Source organism: Aquarana catesbeiana, linkage group LG04 (genome assembly GCF_042186555.1).
Source record: "Aquarana catesbeiana isolate 2022-GZ linkage group LG04, ASM4218655v1, whole genome shotgun sequence".
Taxonomy (NCBI): Eukaryota; Metazoa; Chordata; class Amphibia; order Anura; family Ranidae; genus Aquarana; species Aquarana catesbeiana.
This window is the reverse complement of record NC_133327.1, coordinates 49,831,211-49,853,982: the sequence shown is the minus strand read 5'-3', so window position 1 is coordinate 49,853,982 and position 22,772 is coordinate 49,831,211. Positions and strand designations below refer to the sequence as shown.

At 40.0% G+C, this 22,772-nt stretch overlaps 1 protein-coding gene across 3 annotated transcripts in view; it reads left to right on the top strand.

Annotated features, from left to right (window-relative positions):
• LOC141139235 (cysteine-rich venom protein-like) overlaps positions 1-22,772 on the top strand; it is a 300,818-nt gene that overhangs the window by 22,460 nt on the left and 255,586 nt on the right. For 2 of the 3 annotated variants that reach the window (XM_073625169.1, XM_073625171.1), the window contains exons 3-4: positions 6,626-6,703; positions 19,179-19,274. In XM_073625169.1, the coding sequence (XP_073481270.1) occupies positions 6,626-6,703; positions 19,179-19,274 (174 nt within the window). The remainder of the gene's footprint in view (positions 1-6,625; positions 6,704-19,178; positions 19,275-22,772) is intronic. The other variant, XM_073625170.1, reaches the window with a different exon arrangement.

Sequence of the window (22,772 nt, the reverse complement as noted above, 5' to 3'; positions counted from 1 at the left end):
CTATATCTAAATATAAGTTTATATATATATGTGACCACGTATGGTAGGCAATCTGCCAATGTTCCAGACACCCAACTTCTAACATGTTATAACTTTGTTATTCATTGTCTATATTAAAATGTCAGGCTAACCACATGTACATCCTGTTCAAGTACATAGCTCGCAAATAATCTTTGCACTTCTAATTTTCTGCATAAGAAAGCAAAATACATTTCTTCTTGTATAACATATCTTAAAGCAGCACTCTAACATCCTTACAAAAAACTATATTTCGCTTGCAGGTTCAGAGGTTCAGCCTGCGCTGGCAGCAATCGGGGTATCTCAGTCCTTAAAGGACCAGTTTATTGAGGTACTCAAGGTTATTCCTGATCAGCAGGCCCAAGATTTGGCTGGGATATCAGAGGTGTTGTGTTTTACAGTAGATGCTATGAAAGATTCTATTCTCCAGGCCTCACGGCTTATGTTAGGGCTGGTACATGTGTGTAGAATCTTATGGTTGAAAAATTGGTCAGCCGAAGCGCCATGCAAAAAGCTTTTGGCCAGTTTCCCATTTCACGTTAAACGGTTATTTGGAGACGATCTGGATAAATACATCCAAAGAATTTCTAAAGGTAAAAGTTCACTTTTACCGGTTAAGAAGAAGTTTAAGCGTTTTTCTTTTAGACAAGCTTCTTATCCAGTGCCAGAAGCATCAGCCTCCAGGCAGTCATGATGGCTTCCACCGTCAGGTTCAAGAGGTAAACTTCAGGGTTAGTCCCAGGGCCAAAAAAGGACCTGGGGGAAGAAACCCACAAAACAGAATACTAAAGCCTCCTTATGAAGGGGTGCCCCCACTCGCTCAAGTGGGGGGAAGGCTTCTGCAGTTTTCAAGGGTCTGGCAGAAACAATGTCAAGACAGATGGGTGGCTTCCTCAATATCTCTAGTTTACAAACTAGAGTTCCAAAAATTCTCGTCTCCTCGTTTTCTCAGATCAAACATTCCCAGAGATCCAGTAAAAAAGAAGTCTCTATTTCTAGCTTTGGATCATCTCTTGTCTCAAAGAGTGATATCGGTGGTCCCCTTGGAAGAGCGAGGATTGGGGTTTTATTCAAACCTTTTCATGGTACCAAAACCAAACGGGGATCTCAGACCCATTTTAGATCTTAAAGATCTAAACCTTTTTTTGAATATCTTTTCGCATGTCAATCCAATCAGTAGTCTCCATCCTACAAGGTGGAGAACCTCTGGCGTCAATCAACATCAAGGATGCTTATCTCCATGTGCCTATTTTCCCCGCTCACCAGAAATATTTACGATTCGAGGTAGAAAATCTTCATTTTCAGTTCGTAGCTCTGCCCTTCAGTCTAGCTACTGCACCTCAAGTGTTTACAAAGGTCCTGGCTCCTCCTTTAGCTAGATTAAGGGCTCAAAGTATAACAATACTAGCCTACTTGGACGATCTACTCTTGGTCGATCAGTCGGTAGCCAGCTTAAACCAAAATTGGCAGGTGGACTACTTGAGTCGCCAACAGTTGTTCCCGGGAGAATGGTCTCTTTACCCAACATCTTTCTGTTAATACAGTCAGGTCCATAAATATTGGGACATCAACACAATTCTAATCTTTTTGGCTCTATACACCACCACAATGGATTTGAAATGAAATAAACAAGATGTGCTTTAACTGCAGACTTTCAGCTTTAATTTGAGGGTATTTACATCCAAATCAGTTGAACGATGTAGGAATTACAACAGTTTGAATATGTGCCTCCCACTTTTTAAGGGACCAAAAGTAATGGGGCAATTGGCTGCTCAGCTGTTCCATGGCCAGGTGTGTGTTATTCCCTCATTATCCCATTTACAAGGAGCAGATAAAAGGTCCAGAGTTAATTTCAAGTGTGCTATTTGCATTTGGAATCTGTTGCTGTCAACTCTCAATATGACATCCAAAGAGCTGTCACTATCAATGAAGCAAGCCATCATTAGGCTGAAAAAACAAAACAAACCCATCAGAGAGATAGCAAAAACATTAGGTGTGGCCAAATCAACTGTTTGGAAAATCCTTGAAAAGAAAGAATGCACCGTTGAGCTCAGCAACACCAAAAGACCCTTAAGACCACGGAAAACAACTGTGGTGGATGACCAAAGAATTCTTTCCCTGGTGAGTTTGCTAACAAACCTCATAGAATGTTAGTCAATAAACTGAAACCAAGACCCCATGCTTCCATGCCTGATTTTCTGACACAACCCGACAGCGACCCCACTTATTGTCCTCAGGCTATGACTAAGGTATTTGGAGATTTTTACCAGAAGCTGTACAACTGCCTATCCACAGAACCAGAATCTCAATTCACTCAATGTAAATTTGACGCATTTGTTGGTTCCCTAAATCTGCCTACTCTGTCTCCTGATGATCGTTCGGGACTTAACGCTTACATTACTGCTGAAGAAATCACTAGGGTCATTAATCAACTCCCATCCCACAAATCTCCAGGCCCTGATGGACTTCCCTACTCTTATAAAAAGTTCCTTCTAATTTTATTACCTCATATGGAGGCCTTGTTTGCTTCACTGATGAGTGGGAAGACCCCCCCACGCCCAATTCCTGCATGCTTTCATAACAGTCATTCCAAAACTGGAAAAGGACTCATCGCTACCCGACAATTATCGCCCATAGCTCTTCTAAACTCTGATTACAAAATTTTCACCAAAATATTAGCAAACTGACTCTCCTTACTACTCCCTTTGCTAATACATAAAGACCAACTAGACGTACCATAGACCTTATTGACCTCTTGACCAAAACTAAAAGACCTGCTATAGTGCTGAGCTTAGATGCTCAGAAAGCATTTGATTGCTTAAACTGGTCATTTATGTTTGCTACATTATCAAGATATGGTTTTTCAGGCTCATTTATACAAGCCTTTAAGGCATTGTATTTGACCCCCACATTCCAGGTGCAGATGGCCTCCCATGTCTCAAAGTCATTCCCCCTTAGCAACGGTACCAGACAGGGCTGTCCCCTGTCACCTTTGCTTTTTATCCTTAGTCTTGAACCTCTTGCCGCAGCCATACGTTCTCATCCGGATATTCTGGGGGTGACGTTGAGACATCAGGAGTACAAGCTGTCCCTTTTTGCGGATGACATATTACTTACGGTTACACACCCGCATACCTCACTCCTATCACTCCATGCAACTCTTAAATCATTTGGCACTCTTTCAGGCTTTAAAATCTACCCGACCAAAAACTGAAGCCTGTCCTATAAATATCCTGACTGACACAATTATGTCCTTGCAACATAATTATAAATACCGCTGGTGCTCCCATTCACTCAAATATCTCGGTGTCCGCATATCCCCCTCATATTCCACACTTTACCAGGTAAATTTTCCTCCCCTCTTTGCAGAAATAAATAAACTACTAAAGTCATGGACGAAGCTCCCTCTATCTCTCATTGGTAGGATCAATGTCCCTAAAATGTCTATACTTCCCAAATTGCTGTATCTTTTTGAGACTCCCCCAGTACTGATCCCAATGGCCCAACTTAAAATGCTTCACAGAAATTTCTTGAACTTTATATGGAACAACGCGTCCCATAGGATAGCCAGCTCAGTTCTCCTGGCCCCCCATTCATGTGGGGGACTAGGGGCACCTGATTTAATAAAATACTTTTATTCTACCCATTTGAGAGCTATCACTTCCTGAACATCCCGGTACGCCCCGAACAGATGGTCAGAAATAGAGATGGGAGTCACAGTCCCTGCTCATCCATGTTGCATGCTCTGGCCCTCCTCTGACTAATTTACCCCCCAACTGCGTAAGATTTGTCTAAGCCCAATGATATTTACTGTTTTAATATGGAAACATTATTCCAGTAAATACACCCTATCCTCCCCATGCTCACCCTTAGTAAACATCCTCTTTAACCCAGAAATCCCTGATAGCCTATCTTATGACTCTATGCTGCCGTGGACTCAAGCAGGCATATTCCAGCTACGACACCTAGTACAGCCAGTGACACGCAAACTACTTTCCTTCTCTGATCTGCAAGCTAAACATAAGATCCCAAAGACGCTTTTTACTCTTTCCTGCAGATTAAACATTTTTTCACTACTAGAACACCACAAATAACCCTAGACATACCTACCGACTTTGAAATGCTATGTTCCAGAGGCCCCCATGAACCCCACCAGATCTCCACTATATACAAAATACTCCACACGGCCTCACCCATCTCCGAGCACAGTCACTCATATATGAGGAGATGGTCTCAGATTCTACATAGGCCTATTTCCCTAGATAAATGGGGGAATATTTGGGACGCCACTTCCAAGTGTCTCAAAGACACATTCCATTTCTCCATGATAAATAAGCACCATTGCTGTATCTGCAGATCTCTGTCAAAAGGTCATTAATCACCTTGATGCTAAGTTTTTATACCATGAGTCTATCTGTAGCACCATGATGTACCATCGTTAATACTTTTTCTTTACACTTTCTGTTCATATATAGATGTTCTCAGCACTCTAAATATTCCCAACAACCTCCATTTTGTAATGATTGTACCGTAACTCATCTACTATGATATAATCTTTAATGTTGGAAATGTTCGCTTTTATTTGTATACCTTGAAAAAATTTTACAAATAAACAATTTAAAAGAAAAAACCTGCATCACTGAAGTCCTGCTTGGTTTGATACATTATTATTCTACTTCACTGCCCTGTTCCTTCTCCCAAGGAACATGTAAAAAAGAAGAGATGTAAAAAATATATTTATAGGTATGCTGTGTTAATAGGAACACATAACAAACATATAGTGGGGTTTTCTCAATTGTGACTGCAAAAGTGGAAATACAGTTTAAATATAACTGGGATGTTCTTCACATATAAATCTTCCACTACCTTCAGAGTAAAAACTATGTTGGTAGGATTATTAAAGTTCGCTCCAGTAGCCCATTGTGCCCATCTCCATTTGTAGAACTTTGCCTATGCAATCCACATTCCGACAGACTTGATACCTCCCTTACCTCTTTGATGTACAGCAATAAATTCCCATACCCATTATAGTGAGAGAATGGGGAAATTGGAGAAACTCTAGAAGCCCCGGAATAGGATACAAATTTGACTGCAAAGAGCTCAATTATTGCATTACCTCAGTTATGTTTACACAAAATATTCCGTTGGTGCTTTACACCTAACTGCATTGCTGAGGTCACCACAGGAGCTTTACAATCTTGCTTTCGATGTTGCTATGAATGCGGCACCCTCCTACACATTTGGTGGCAAGTCCCAATGCTAAAAAACTTTGGATAAGTATACTATATTATAAGGACTGTACGTTGTCATAACTCAAAACCCCTGCAAGAATGTCATGTCACACACACATTGTGAGTTGTTGCTCAAATTGTTTCATTTTGTTTCTTAGTATTTCTTGCCTATCTCCGCCTGTAGTTCAGTTATTCTCACTGCTGTTAAGCACCACTGCCACTCTTCCAGCATTATTTTCCAGCCTCCATTCAAATCATATTTATGATCATATTATGATTTTTTGGCCTATCTGGATATTCATTGTTGCCAAGATCTGCACAGTTTGAAAAAAAATCTCAACTATCTTCAAGATGTCATTTTGATCAACTGAGTCAACTGGTTGCCAACACTTCTGAGAGTGTAAGTTATTTCTATCTTGCTACAACAGTTACATAAATCTCACTTTCAGAAACTTTACTAACTTGACCAATCTCTAATCTTCCCAAATATGAAACCTTTATTTTTCTGGCCACCAGACAAATGCTAGATAAAGAATGAAAACAACTGAAACTGAGATTTATGCAGATAAACCGAGAACAATGAATGCAAAAAAATTACAGCTATCCTAAATGATAATCATACCATTTTTCTTAAAATATGGTCTCATTGGCTAGAATATAATTGCTAGATGGGTAAAAATATAAAATAACCTTTGCCTTGAAAACACTCTGCATCCATACTGTGGTGCTGCATTTCTCAGAGAAGTCCCAAATCCCCCTTCTTCTTTCATAACTCCTTCACCGAATACCTTCATGCCCCCTAACCATTCCCTCCCCCTACCCCATGCCAAGCACCTATTGTTTCAAGCCCCTTCTTCGCTTGCTCCCACTCCCTTTTTCTTCTATTTCTGCTTCTATGTTTATTTTCACACTCTGATGAAAACAGAAGTCTCCCTCTTATTGTACCTAACATTTACCCCCCTAGTTTATCTCAAGCCTTTGTCAGTCGTAGCACTTCAAATACCTAACCACAAATTAAAACATCCCTCAGTAAAGGATACCCCATAGCCATTGTGTTTGGTGGTTTTACATTACTTTTGATTACTGTAATCCATTCCCTTTATACTTTACAATACTGTACATACTTTATTCATTACTTTATTTGTGCTATACATGTTTTAACAATGTAAATCTAAAAAAATACAATACAATCTATTTAACAGATATCTGTTTTGGATACCCTCTGCATGCAATTAGATTTTTCTTTCTCTGCTTGTGTGAGTTTCCCTCTCAAATATGGGTTCTAAACCTTACTCAGTGTATTCAAACAAAAAATAAAAACAATTGCTGTAGTTCCACTTTAAAATGTAAAAAATCTGGCTATATTTGTCTTACAGGACGGGTCATATTTACCCAAGAGTGAAGAAAATCCTGATACTACCGAATATGAAGAAAGTTGTGATGATGATTCTGAGGTCTGTGTAATAAGTCAATATAACTGTGAAAAGACTCTTCTGCCGTTTCCAGATGATTGTGAGACAAATTTCTTAGTTTGTATGACTGAGTCAGCTTGAATAAAACCGTGTGATTTATTTCCACATAAAAGTTACAAAAATACTTATAAAAGTACATTCAAATAAAAAAATAAATGTAACATAATAATAATAAAAATAATAACTATAGGATGTGATAAAATATTTCCTGCTGCTGAAGTAATTGAAGTTTTCCCCCAAATTGATATACTATTACTGAATTTTTTCACCAATTATTACCAGAGAACTCTGACCATTGATGAGCTATTTCTTGCAAATTTCCTTGTTCAGAATGCAGAAATGTTCTTTAAACATGAAGTTCCTTAGCTAAAGCTATTAATAAACCTTTATCCTTTTGAATTACATATGCCCATTCTTCCCAAGGATATTCATCTATCTGAGATATATTGTATTATGAGGGAAGAGCACTTATATTTTTCATAAGCATATTTGTTAAATTTGTTCTCAACCCATTAACACTTATTGCTACAATGTCTCCTTCTATACAATACAAGCCTTGATTTAGGTTTTCTATATTTGTGCAAGAGGAGACAAAAGTTTTAACCCTTTCTGTGTCTGTCATGATTGGAAACAAACCTTCTTTTTATCTACAAGAGTAATTAATTCAGAAGTAGTTTCAAATGTTTCTATTCTTGCTGAACATAATGTATGATTATGATAACAAGAATGAAATACACTTTTGTCTTGATTAGGTAAACAAATAACTTTAGACTGAAATTGTAAACATGATGACAGGTCTAATTGTTCTAATTCAATTTTTTTATTGTTAAATGCAAAATCTGTATACTGTAATTTATAATATAATAATGTTGTATTGCTGACCGGTAATACCAAGACAGTAATTAGAACCAATATTTGTTCTTTCCCTGCTATTGGAATCATAGAAGAACTATAACATACACCCTGATTCCATCCTATCCATTTATTTACCCATAAATCTGTATGATTTATTGCATATACATATTATCTGGGTCAATTCTGTAAAATGCCAAGAGGAGTTATACCACTCTGAAATGCTTGCACAATTATTTTAAAATTAGTGGACTATTCAGTTTGGATCTCTAAGCATGCTATGCTATATGAGAATGTTGTTCACTTGTCATTAAATTAAGAGTAATATTTTGAAGATGTAATATAGATGGACCCATTACATTTGCTGTTTTAATAGCCATATCTTCTAAATTTCTTTGTACTTTAATACCTTTACTTCCAACTAAACCAGCTGTTTCAAGATCAGACTTTAAAGTGTTAATATCCATACTATTTGTTATACTTCCAATAGTACCGACTCCTCCTAAAATAACTTCAACAATACCATGCGTATTTCTGTTATGATTCCTACTAATAATTCCAAACCATCTTTCAATACCCAATTCCATATTAACCAAATATTCTTGACATTGTGGAAACCCTGTAGAAATGTTCTATTCTGAAATATTAAAGTTCCACAATATAATGACAAACTTTCCTTCTCTCAAGAGAACTCTGGATTGGAAATGGTTAATCTGGAGAGGATTAGCAATAACACTTTTCTTATCAATACATGGAGTTTTCCTTGGAGACATTACAACACTTGCATTAGCACATGTCAATGGATAATTTTCTATTGATATACAGCAGTCAATATATATATATTTTCTATATATACAGCAATATATATATATTAGTAGTACTGTGAAGAAAACTACCCAAACATTCACCATTCCTTTTCCAAGTTAACAATGAACTTTGAGGTAAATCAATTTGTGCACTACATACCAAATGCAAACTGTCTTTGTCTTCAATGATTTTTAAAGACTGTGGAGACCCTTTAATTTCTGGAACAATCATATTTACCACAGTAATACTAATTTTTAACACTTATCTCCTATTATATTTAAATGTTCTGGATCTAATATTTTTTACAAAATTTTGTAATAGGTAATAGAATTTCTCTTCTGGGTAAAGTAATTTCCCAGACCTTATATTATTAGTAACATCTCCAGACCAAATTGTTGAATCATTACCTTTTACAAATACTGACCAGAAACCCCTTTCCACTATAATACATTCAACTGTTCCGGTTCTGTTATTTAGTTTATAAGATCCCTGCATTTTAACAAATTTAGTTTTAGATTCTATTTTAACGTTGACTTCAATATCATTACTATAAATTAAATACAATTCCATACAGCAATCATTCCTGTCCTATGCATACATATCCAAACAAATCTTCAGCTGTATTGATATTAGTATATCTAAATGTATCTCTTTTGTCAGCTATATTGATATCATTGTCTTTATCACTTTTGTCATCTGTATTAATATCAATGTCTTTATCACTTTTGTCATCTGTATTGATATCAGTATCTTGCTTGCTTTTGTTATCTATATTGATATCAATGTCTACATCTCTTTTGTTTTTGAATAATGTAATGTCTTTGTTGTATAAATCTTCAATCCTGTTAACCTCTGCATAGCTGGAACAGTTTGTGATATATTTTACCACAGATACAATTTTCACTAGCGAAAAGATGAATCCTGTGATGATAATGATAAGTCTTCTCTCCTTAAAACTTTTTTTTTCTTTTGTTGTCATCGTTCCTTCTTTTTGGAATCCATGATTCCTCCAGGTCAGATTTTTAGAAATTATTCCGAATATAGGACTTTTTTTTTTGCGCTGATCTCAAATAACGTCTTTCAAGACTTCTGATTTCCACACGAAATTCTCAGGTTTTCACAATCATCAATCGATCGTTTTTCTTCTAGGTTCATTCAATAATTCCAAAGTTTTGATTTCAGTACATCACTTCTCCCCTCTGCTCAAGGAAGGAAGTGGTAAAAAAACTTCTGCCAAATTGATACTGGCTGGCATGCGCCAATGTAATAAGTCAATACAACTGTGAAAAGACTTTTCTGCCTTTTCCAGATGATTGTGAGACAAATTTCTTAGTTTGTATTACTGAGTCAGCTTGAATCAAACTGTTTGATTTATTTCCACATAAAAGTTACAAAAATACTTACAAAAGTTGTATATTCAAATACAAAATAAATGTAGCTTCAGATAAGATAAAAGATATGAGATGATGTTGTTTGTTTCAAAAAATAAGTTCAAGACGTGGTTAAGATGGCTCTTATTTCCTTTGTTCTGAGAGCATCTGTAAAAATGTCTGTATGCTGGGTTTCTGTAGATATGTTAGAAGTACAGCAGAAGTGATCATCTAGGCCTGTATCTTCCTTTTAAATAAACTCACTTTCTTTGTTTGAAAGCGCGCCTAAAAATACATACTCCCATATTACTGCCCTCATCATCTCCCTTCCACTTCCCTCTAAGTGTGGGGGCTAAGAGTAGGGATGTAATATGAACAGCATGACTAATTAAAGACAGAGCAAGAAGTGAGTTTGAGAGACAGCTTGGCTCAGAGTAATTATATAAACACCCAGTTTCTCAAACAAGATATCCATTACATAGGAATACCTTTATGAAATATAAACTTAGAATATCAATCAAAATGTCTTGACAACTTCTTGAAATTGAGAACTCAGTTCAAATGTCACATCTGTAAGTCATTAGCTCAAAAGACCTTACATATACACAAAATTACAGGGGATTTCATAACCTCAGTTATATACTTATGGGACGGAATTAAAATTTAGATATTAAGAATATAACAGTCTGATGAACCCCAAACTGTGTGGGAATAATGGGGAAGTCGTATTGAACATTGTGCCACCCTCATTTTCCTAAAATGAAAGTTGGTGACAAAAATGGTCAGATTTAAATTTCATGTCTATAGTGGGCACCCAGAGAAGGTGATGCATTTCATAAAAACTCCACAAGAGCACAGCTTAGTTTAAGACACCATGTAAGGTGGAATGCAGAAGTTTCAAAAAACAAATCTCCACTAACAGGTAATCAAAAGATTTATAGTTAGGTCTTCACCTGGCCTGGAGTAAACTATCTGCAGAACATCTCAGGAATACACATCTTTGAATACATTAGCGCTGCTAAGTGAGAAACACATATGAGAAACACATAAGATCCATATCATATTCTGTATCTAACAAACTGTAATTTCATTCTGCTCAATAACATATAAGCATAAATGTATTGCACCAATATGTTGTAATGCTAAATATTCATAAATAAATGTCAGGTACTATAGGGGTCAGATACTTAAGGTGAGAAAGCACCTAAAAGGGGAGATGAAGGGTTCACATGGAGAGCACTTCTTATAGTGATACTAAAGTCTCCTTTTTTTTAATAACAAACATGTTATACTTACCTGCTCTGTGAAGTGGTTTTGAACAGAGCAGCCCAGATCCCCTTCTTCTTGCGCCCCTCCCTCCCGTTGAGTGCCCTCACAGCAAGCAGCTTACTATGAGGGCACCAGAGCCGAGCCACAGCTCCCTGTGTCTATTCAGACACAGAGCCGCGGCTTGGCCCTGCACCCTCTTTCTCCTCATTGGCTCACTGACTTTGATTGACAGCAGCTGGAGCCAATGGCACTTCGCTGCCATCTCAGCAAATGAGGAGGGAGAGTTTTTGACAGCTGAGGCTCTCGTACAACATCGCTAGATTGAGATGGGTTCTGGAAAGTATTAGGGGGGCTGAGGGGGACTGCTGCATACAGAAGGCTTTTTGTATCTTAATGCATATAATGCATTAAGATAAAATACCTTCTGCGTTTATACCTACTTTACGCATAATCTGCACTAGGGATGCAGACCTTATTTCAATTTTTGCACTAATTCATATATTGAGCACTCAGAAGCACTTTGATGTTCATATGCTGTATTTATTTACTTGGTCATATTATTGTTTTTTCACACATTTGACACACTCATTGATTTATTTATGAATATTTGGCATTATGATATATTAGCACAACACATTTATGCTTACATGCCTATGCACGTTAGGGATTTAATTATTTGGTGTTTGTTGCTTAGTTTATACATTTTTTTTTCTTTGTGCGTGAATTTTCTTTTGCATACATCTGTTCAATAATATGTTGATTGATTGTAGAACCTCGTCAGATGGAAATATAAATGTATTTAGAATAATTGCCATTAAGTGTCTGCATAATAAAACACTTCATCACCCCTCCAACACCCCACCAACCCTTGTATTTATTTTAATAATTCTGTAAATGCCCTTTCCAGATACCAGAAAGGATTGCTAAATTTGCAGTTCTAGGCTTTTGTTTACCATCGAAAATATGAAGGATTGATAAGAGTCATTTATGAGGGGCAGTGACTCTGATATATCATATTGGACTTACTTTGAAAGTGAATTGCACTCTGCCTGTACTAAAGAGAAGGCAACTTCCCCAAGTACTTTTCAATTTAGTCCCATGTATTTTACTGTCTTTTGTAAAATCGTTTCTGTAAATAATCCCTGCATTGTTTTTCTTTTCACTAAAACAATAGGTAAATTTTAATAAGCTGAGTTTCATAATGTTGTAACTAGAAACTTAAAAATGTTCACCTGTCTTTAGTGAGCTTTCATATTCATTTTAACTTTGTTACATTTATGTCTGGGTGTGACAGCAAGTGATACAGATGTTTCTTTAAGGCCTTATACACATGGAAATTTACAGATTCTAAAATCTTCTAACTTAAAATTTTCTGTGCTTTACCACACCCGGGGAGCCTTGGGTAATGCATAAAGCTGCCTATATAATTATATGGTAGATTGCAATGGTAGTAAAAGCCAATGGATTTTGCATCAGTGTTTACCTACACATGCTTGTATAGCATGTTTCCCCGAATGTGTCACTTTTATGTTCAGGCATATATACTGTATGTGTATTAATAAACAACAATGCAGTAACCATTGGCGCTTACAATTATATGATTGTGTACATCCATTCACTGGTATGGGTAACTGTATGAGGCACCTAAGGCTTCCTGGGTGTGGAAAAGCCCAGGAAATGTTATACTAGAAGACTATTGAGCATGTAAATGTGCATGATACCTAAAAGAAATGTCTGTATCACTTGCTGTCACACCTAGACAGAAATGTAACAGAGTTTACAATATGGTAGCTCCCTAAAGAGAAGAAAGCAACCTTGTGCATTACCAAAAATAAAATGTATTAAAAAATGTAACAACAAGAGTAATACTCACAAATGAACGTTATAAAAAGGCTTGTCAGTGCTCCAGCAAGTGGAGCTGTGTCTCTAGACACCTGCAACCTGGACCGGGTGTTAGGGAGGACCAGATGGCATCACAAACGGCTTACGCATTACGAGGGAGGACCCCCTTTATTAGAGCCACAGCAGTAGTAGCTAGAGACACAGCTCCACTTGCTTGAACACTGACAAACCTTTTTATAACATTCGTTTGTGAGTATTACTTTTGTTGTTACATTTTTTAATACATTTTATTTTTGGTACTGCACAAGGTCAGTGCGCCCTCCTTTTCTTTCTATAAGTGTTTCAGTTCTAAGGATACTTATTGTTCTGAGGAGGGCAGCAAGACCTTTGACATTCCACACTCTATCCGAAGGGTTGGCTACACCACTTACCTATAAACTAAGCCCTCGAGCACAGGAGATTGCGTTATGTTGTTTGGATTCAGGACATTTCAACAGCATTCAGTACAGTACAGCACATTTAAATAAAAACATAAGAATACATCTCAACTGAAGACACAAAGTAGAAGTTAGTGGGATTGCAGTGGTCTCATAAAATCCCAAAGAGCAAGTTTCTATTTAGTGCACCATACCTTTAGGTACTGTGATGCCTTTCATTTTGATTGGAACCCCAACACACCTCCACATTGCACATGAAGGCATCAGAAAGCATGGTCTTTTGTGTGGTGCACTGTGAAAAAATGCAGGCTGCATTATTTTGCATATACAGGAAGTCCCCAAGTTACGAACAACACAATAGGGACTGTAGGTTTGTTCATAAGTCGAAGTTGTTCGAAAGTCGCAACACTGCATTTGTAAGTGTAACTTCCGGTTGGAACACTGCATTTGTTAGTGTAACGTCCGCCTGTAGATGGATGTGGGATGTTCCGGGCACTTGTTATGCTATCTGGGGCTCTTCTGGCCATGCAGTATATGTAGTACTGCAGTATGAGATGTGTCCGGAGGTATCCAGGACCAGCGTGGAGCACAAGTGGCGGGCATTTGAGGCCGTTCGTAAGTAGGAGTCGTTCGTAACTCGGGTGTTCGTAACTCAGGGACTGCCTGTATTAAGATGTTCTGTAGCCCATTCAATCTGACTGGGCTAAGACAGCAAGCTGCAACACATCTCAATGTGCAAAAACACATGCATTGCACTGTCAGCAGTGCAGTATGGTGTGAGTGAGATCCTAGGGCTCTTGTAAACAGGCATCAGACTCAGAAGCCATTCAAATGCAGTATGTTTTCAGATACTTCTAAATTGCTTTGACTTGATTTTGAGTTGCCTGTCAGTTTCTCAAGTTGTTGCATCAAGTTGCTTCTGAGTTGCTTTGCCATTCACAATTTACTTATATAAGATAGAAAAACAGCTCACTGCACACAAAAGCCTGTATACATATGCATTTAATAATACAGAAATCAGGTGCATTTGCAAAGCTCCCAAGTGTCTCTATTTTGCAGTGTGTCTCTATGTGAACTGAAAACGTTAGTGCTTCTTTCCTACTCAATTGTTTATCTTTTTGTTTTTGTCTACAAGCCTCTAAAAAATAAATGCATTATTTAAGTTCCAAAAATATAACATTGCTCTAAATAGATTCATCCAACCGCTAAACCAGGGGTGTCCAACCTTTTGACCTTCCTGGGCCACACTGGAAGAAGAGGAATTATGCCACACATAAAATACACTAACAGTAAGGATAGCCGATGGGCAGAAAAAGTTGGGCAGATCACAAGTAATAAGTAATAAAATCTCTTTTTTTGTGTAATTTTTATGATAAAAGTAAAAGATGGCATCATAAAACTAGTGCGATATTTTACATTGTTATTGATAAAAGGACGCATCAGTATCTGGTTGGATGGATGTAGTATCAATTCTCAATGAATTCTCAAGGTGCTCATCAGACACGTTGGTTCTAATTTTGCCCTTTGTGTGCTTCATCCTTGAAAATAGTTGCTCATAAATTTGAACCAATGACATGAATAAGGTGTGATTGTGAAGAGCGGGATATTTTTCTTTTGTAAGATAAATCTTATAAAAGTCTAGTAAAGCGACACTGTCAAATTTTTCTTACGCTGCATATGTTCGCTATGTGTAAGCGCATTTAAATTCCAAAACAAAAATCAACATTTTAACCACTTGCCTACTGGGCACTTTTACCCCCTTCCTGCCCAAGTCAGTTTTAAGCTTTCAGTGCTGTCAAACTTTGAATGACAATTGCGCGTTCATGCTAAACTGTACCCATATGAAATTTTTATCATTTTTTTTCACACAAATAGAGCTTTCTTTTGGTGGGATCTACAGTGGGATACTGTGAGTTAAGCTGGAAGATCTACAGGGGGATACTGTGAGTTAAACTGGAAGATCTAGAGTAGTAAACTGTGAGAGAAGTTGTTGTTATAGGAGACAGCAGTTGCTACAAGATACAGATTGCTGCATTCAGCTTAAAGGACCTTTATCTTTATTGCTGTCTGCCTAGTTCTATTTTTGGCATAGGAGTATGCCTTAATTTCTATTGCATTTGCCTAAGGGTGTTCTGAGCCCTAACCCTCTCTCCCACCAGTCCTGTTAAGAGAAATAAAACACTCTTTGTTAATTTTTACAAAAAGTAACTGGCACACAATCTTTGCACCTTGCACCACACCCACTATGCCTAGTAACCTGCACCCTGAGGAGGAATGTCAGTTCTCTCTGGCTCTGGGGGTCACCATCAGGCCCTTGGAAATTGGGGAGACCGCTACATATTAAAATGCAAGTCCTAAAATGTTAGAATGTATGGTAATATGTGACTATCCAAATGCAACTGTTTTTATTGAGGGAAGTAATTGAACAGCGAGAGCATCTAAAAACATGTAACATGCTGCCTTTGTTACATAGTTACATCTGGTTAATCTGGTTGAAAAAAGACAGGTCCATCCAGTTAAAAAAAAAAAACAAAAAAACAAAACACACACAACCTCCATATACACTATCATACACCCACAGTTGATCCAGAGGAAGTAAAAAAATAAATAAAGCATGATCGAATTTGCTCCAGCAAGGGAAAAAATTCCTTTCTGATCCCCCGAGATTTAATCAGATATTCCTTAGACTGGATCAAATTTTCTTTATACAGTTGGAAAGATTTGCCTTCATTTCCTGTCCAAGAGACATAACAAAAAGTGAGAGGAAATGTCTCCAAAGTCCTTTCTTAGACAGTTGTCACCTGAACAAGTGTTCACATTGGAATATTCCCCCGTATACCTGTTCTGGTGACAAATGTGAAAAATAAAATGTATTTACTATTGCATTCTGTGCCAGTAAAAATTGTTACTAGGACAAATAGAGAGGGTGGAACTCTGGACATACCACAGAGTCACTTGTACAGAGTCACTTGGGATCAGTGAAAGAGGGATGAGTGGCAGAGGGATGGGATCAGTGACAGAGAGATCAGTGATAGAGGGATCAGTGGTAGAGGGATATGATCAGTGGCAGAGGGATCAGATCCATGACAGAGGGATCAGTGGCAGAGGGATGGGATCAGTGACAGCGGGATCAGTGGCAGAGTGATGGGATCAGTGGCAGAGGGATGGGATCAGTGACAGAGGGATCAGCGGCAGAGGGATGGGTTCAGTGACAGAGGGATCAGTGGCAGAGGGATGGGATCAGTGACAGAGGGATCAGTGTCAGAGGGATGGGACCAGTGACAGAGGGATCAGTGGCAGAGGGATGGGACCAGTGGTAGAGTGATGGGATCAGTGGCAGAGAAATCAGTAATAGAGGGATCAGTGGTAGAGGGATGGGATCATTGGCAGAGGGATGGGTTCAGTAGCAGAGGGATGGGTTCAGTGACAGAGGGATTAGTGACAGAGGGATCAGTGTCAGAGTGATGGGATTAGTGGCAGAGGAATGGGATCAGTGGCAGAGGGATGGGATCAGTGACAGAGGGATCAGTGACTGAGAGATGGGATTAGTGACAGCGGGATCAGTGACAGAGGGATGGGATCAGTGGCAGAGAGATCAGTGATAGAGGGATCAGTGGCAGAGGGATCAGTGGCAGAGGGATGGGTTTAGTGGCAGAGGGATGGTATTAGTGACAGAGAGATCAGTGGCAGAGGGATGGGATCAGTAGCAGAGGGATGGGATCAGTGGCAGAGGGATGGGATCAGTGGCAGAGTGATGGGATCAGTGACAGAGGGATCAGTGGCAGAGGGATGGGGTCAATGACAGAGGGATCAGTGACAGAGGGATGGAATCAGTGACAGAGGGATCAGTGGCAGAGGGATGGGTTTAGTGGCAGAGGGATGGTATCAGTGAGAGAGGGATCAGTGTCAGAGGGATGGGACCAGTGACAGAGGGATCAGTGGCAGAGTGATGGGATCAGTGGCAGAGAGTTCAGTGACAGAGGGATTAGTGGCAGAGGAATGGGATCAATGACAGAAGGATCAGTGGCAGAGGGATGGGATCAGTGTCAGAGAGATAGGTTCAGTGACAGAGGGATCAGTGGCAGAGCGATGGGATCACTGACGGAGGGATGGGATCAGTGGCAGAGGGATGGGTTCAGTGTCAGAGAGATGGGTTTAGTGATAGAGGGATGAGTGTCAGAGGGATGGGATCAGTGACAGAGGGATCAGTGTCAGAGTGATGGATTCAGTGTCAAAGGGATGGGTTTAGTGATAGAGGGATCAGTGGCAGAGGGATAGGATCAGTGACAGAGGGATCAGTGGCAGAGTGATGGGATCAGTAGCAGACAGTTCAGTGATAGAGGGATCAGTGGCAGAGGAATGGGATCAGTGACAGAAGGATCAGTGGCAGAGGGATGGGATCAGTGGCAGAGAGATGGGTTCAGTTACAGAGGGATCAGTGGCAGAGCGATGGGATCACTGACGGAGGGATGGGATCAGTGGCAGAGGGATTGGTTCAGTGGCAGAGGGATCAGTGTCAGAGTGATGGGATTAGTGTCAGAGAGATGGGATCAGTGACAGAGGGATCAGTGGCAGAGGGATAGGATCAGTGACAGAGGGATCAGTGGCAGAGGGATGGGATCAGTGGCAGAGGAATCAGTGACAGAGGGATCAGATCAGTGACAGAGGGATCAGTGGCAGAGGGATGGGATCAGTGGCAGAGGGGTGTTGATGGGATCGGTGGCAGAGGGAGGGTAGTGGAGGGATGGGATCAGTGACACAGGAACTCACCTGCTCTCAGTGTCAGTCATTTCCCCCTCCTCCATGCTCAGTGTGCCTCTGCCTCTCTGTTCTCTTCTGGTGCCTCCAGTGATTCCCCTCCTGACACGGGGTCTCCATGCAGAGTGGACAACTCCTCCCCTTGACTCTACTGGCAGTCAGCTCCTCAGCTGACTCACTGCTCCAGTTTGCTCTGCCTCCTGATGTCAGTTCATGCAACTGCAGCAATAGGCGGCGGCTGGCACTCGGCACCCCCCACAGGCGACCCTTCCCGGGTTGGCGCCCCCCCAACAATGGCAGAATGAGCGGGCAGGGTCCCTCCCAGTGGTGGAATGAGCGGGCAGGAGGGGCCCTCCACAGTGGCGGAATGAGCAGGCAGGAAGGGCCCTCCACAGTGGCAGAAGGAGCGGGCAGGGAGGCCCCCCAGTGGCAGAAACCCGGGGCCCATTCACAAATGCGACTGCTGCGACCCTAGTAGTTCCTCCACTGCACAAATTAATGAAGCTCTGCATTCATTTTACATCATTTGGCTGGGTTCACATATGTCATGGGGTCCGGTGTGTTTCTGTTTACCGGTTCAGGTGTTCATCAGATTAGAATTTCTGCCTGAATTCGCAACCGAACCACACCCACACACAGGACGCTTTTGGAATGTGGACTGCAGCCGTCCCAGACCTGTGTGAACCAGCTCTATTGAGAACTGGTCACACTCGCCTGTCATGCGAATTGGATTCAGGAAATACCGCATCCAATTCGCATATATGTGAACCCGGCCTTAAATGTATATTTTTTAATGTAAACAGACTAAACACCTAAATTTGATTTAGTATTTTGTAATCCCCTGTGCAAAATCATTTTGATTTGAAGAGAGAGAAGAAGGTCTGAGAGCCAATTAAATGTGCTGCATACAAACATGCTGAGAAGGAAACATGCTGCTAGGAAGATAGCGGAGGGATGACCTCATCAGAATACATACACAGCTTAATGGACATTTCGACTTACACCAAGTTATGTTATCCCAGTTAAGGATCAAGCTCGCCTTTGAAATAAAACCTCTATTGATAGCAAATGAATAATTAAATATTTGCAATCAATAAAAATCTGCCTATATTTCTTTTACAGGAAGAATCAGACTTAGAGGAGGATAAGACGGAGGAGGGAACTGCCTATACAAAACAGAAACAAGGAACGGCTGAACACTATCAAGATTCTGATCATGTATGTCGACATTGATTACATTTACTATAGAAATGTATAAAGAACATATAGTGTGATGTCATTACAATGTAAAAGGACTGTTGTCTGGAGTTTCAACCCCTGGTAGGGTATACCCACTGCAGGCAGGTTTTAGCAGAGATACCAGACAAAACATACCACCTAGACTGAAAAGCAGCAATATTGGACAAAGTAATCACAGAGGTGACAAGGGTAAAGACATCAACTCAAGCTGCATAGAAGAAGACAATGGTAAACCACATATGTACTTCACCAAAAAATCTATGATAGGTACAATAGAATGAAGGTCAATAGAGTGCCAGAAGATGGGCCCCTCAGGTCAAAAGGCACTCAACAAACAACAAAGGATTACTCATAGGACAGCGTGGTGTGAATGTGACTACACTAAAAGTTTTGGTCCTCTAAACAGTGATATTGCCATAAGGAAAAAAATTTCAAAGGCTGCAAAACCAAGCTTGTTAAATGAACTTGAAAATGTGCAAAGCATCAAGAAAGGTAAACAAGACATAGTAAAGATGGAAAAGCATTGTTTTAAACGTCTCTGTCTTAGGGAATGGTGAACCTAAATAGACTGGCCTAAGACACTTTCAGTCAGCAGAAGCAGTGGTGGCCCGTCCATTAGGGGCGCCCAGGTGGCACCCCCTCTCTCCACGCTACCCCCCTATATGCAATGGATAGATTCATGCATAGCATGAATCTATCCATGGCCGCCCCTATTCATGCATCCGGCCCCTTTCAGGGCACCGGGTGCATGAATTACAGCTGCAGGGTTTTTTTTTAAGCACCTGATTAGAGCCAGAGGCTCTAATAGGCTTCAAAATTGGGTGGGATTGGGTCGCAAAGAATGAGCTCTGATCTCACCCAGGTGTGTTACAACAGCAAATGAATATTTGCTGTTGAAACACTGCTCCTCAATCCAGCCAATCAGAAGCGGTTGTGAGACCCATTTTCCAATTGACCGAAAAGAGAAGATTCCTAAATGGCCACCAAGGAGGAGGGAGGAAACGGAAGGCGCCGCTGCTGCCGTGATGACCCGTAGGGAGCAAAAGAATGGGAGGCCGCTGAGCAGGGGAAGCCGTCGGTGATGAGGTAAGTGCTACTGACAGAACGACCGATGGACCAGGGGGGTTTTACATACTGTTTGCCGCCCCCCCAAAAATGTTTCCACCGGCCGCCACTGGTCAGAAGAGTATACAATCTACTATTCTGGTCATGAAAATCAAAAAAATGGCATGACTTTCATAGTCAGCATAGCTATTAACAAGAAATTGGTGTAGTCATTATTCACACCAGCTGTACTATGAATAATCCTTTGTTGTTTGTTGAGTGCCTTCTGTCCTGAGGGGCCCATCTTCTGACACTATATTGAACTTCATTCTATTATACCTATAATGACTTTACCATTGAGATCAACAGCAAAACCATTGGTCCCTCCTCTCATGCCAGGGTGCTAGGTGTAATCCTAGACTCTGACCTGTCCTTCGGGCTCCATATCCAATCACGTGCCGCCTTAACCTCCACAGCATTTTCAGAACTCGCCCCTTCCTGACTAACGATGCCACAAAACAACTTATTCACTCCTTGGTTATTTACCATCTTGACTACTGCAACTCCTCACTGGTCTACCTTTACACAGGCTATCCCTCTTCATTATATTATGAATGTTGTCATCTAGAAACAAAGAAATGGGGGTGCGTATAACCACGCACCCAAGGCCAATGAGATAACTCAGGATCTCACATTTATTAGGTTTTTGATAAATAATGGTAAACAAATGTGTGCTATTACTCTTAGGATAGAGGATATGAGCAATGGAAAGCTGGTGGGTAAGATATAAACATATTATCCCCACTGCTTCAAAATGGGGGTGGGGATATTACCACCGAGTTATATAGTGTATATTTTATAATCCCAATTGGGGGTATTAAGAAAAATGGGGACTGAGCAAAACATCTTTTTTAATTTTTTTCCAATGAAGGTATTGAGGGTTGATTGGTATATTAATTGACTGAGACCAACAAGTGACTTGGATGGTGGACATTATATCACAGTAACTGGCCAGTCATTTCAGTACTACTGGGGGGCTGTGACTTTCTTGTGGATATAGACCAATATGTGGGTTAGACGATAACACCGTACCACAGTAATCGGTCAGGTAATTTGATATTGTTTTATTGTAGCAGGCTGATATAACAATACTTGACAATCCCCCCCCCCCCGCCATCCCACTAACAAAGTCATTTTGTGGACTTGGACCAAGAGTGGATGTTTGGTTCAATGCCATAGCAATTGGTCAGCCCATTTACTATTGTTACATGGCAGTAGGTGGCTAGATTGTTTATAGTTGTGAGGGATTAATAACTCCAACTGAGATCTTGTTACTGTAGAGAGAGGTTTTTTTCTTAATACTCCCAATTGGGATTATAAAATATTTATACCTTCATGGTAATATCCCCACCCCCATTTTGAAGCAGTGGGGATAATAGGTTTATATCTTACCCACTAGCTTTTAAATGCTTTTATCCCCTGTCCTAAGAGTAATTACACACACCCCAGATGATGTCTCTTTGGAGGAAACCCTGCTGATATCATTGCATTACCTACAAACTTTATATTTTTAAGTGCTTGATCCACTTTCTAAATGTGAGTGTTTCCAATTTTTTAAAAACATTTCTATGTTTAAATGGATTCACACTATGTGAAGTATTTTCTTTTTTGGTCATGCTATTCTGAACATTTGAGAGGATTTGGTCTGACAAGTTGGCTACTTCTGAGGACTGCTTCTCTGTGACATCTCTTGACCAATCGGACCATCTTCCATCTTGGTCTGGAGCCTAGACGCGGAGGTCCTATACCTTGGTGTTTACACCATATGCCTTGTCGACTCACTGAGCATATGCCCATTTGAGTCCTCTCACTCCGGTAAGCCTCCTCACTAACCAGTGGTGGTTCTATTGTTTATGTCTTCACTTCAACACTGATGTCACGTGGAATCTCCTTTCTGGCTACATAATCTGTTCTCACTGTCTATCCAAGGACTGTTATATTTATGGTTTAAAAATCTTTATATGATGCAGTGTTAATTTCACATCACTTTGCACTGTTTTTATTTTGTGGTCATTTCACATTATATATTAGATTGTACAGATAAGAATTTATATCATCGTGAATTTTTGAGTGCTGCACAAAATGTTATCTTTCACTAATTACACACACACTTGTTTCCCATTATTTATCAAAAACCCAATAAATGTGAGGTTCTGTGCTCTCCCATTGGCCTTGGGTGCATGAGTATATGCACACCCATTTCTTTTGCAGTGTACACGCGGTCGGACTTTTCGACTGGACTGGTCCGGCGGACGCTGACGGGCCAAATCCGGCGGACAATCCGATCGTGTGTGGGCTTCATCGGACCTTCAGCGGACTTTTCCAGTCGCAAATCTGATGGACTTTAGATTTGGAACATGCTTCAAATCTTTA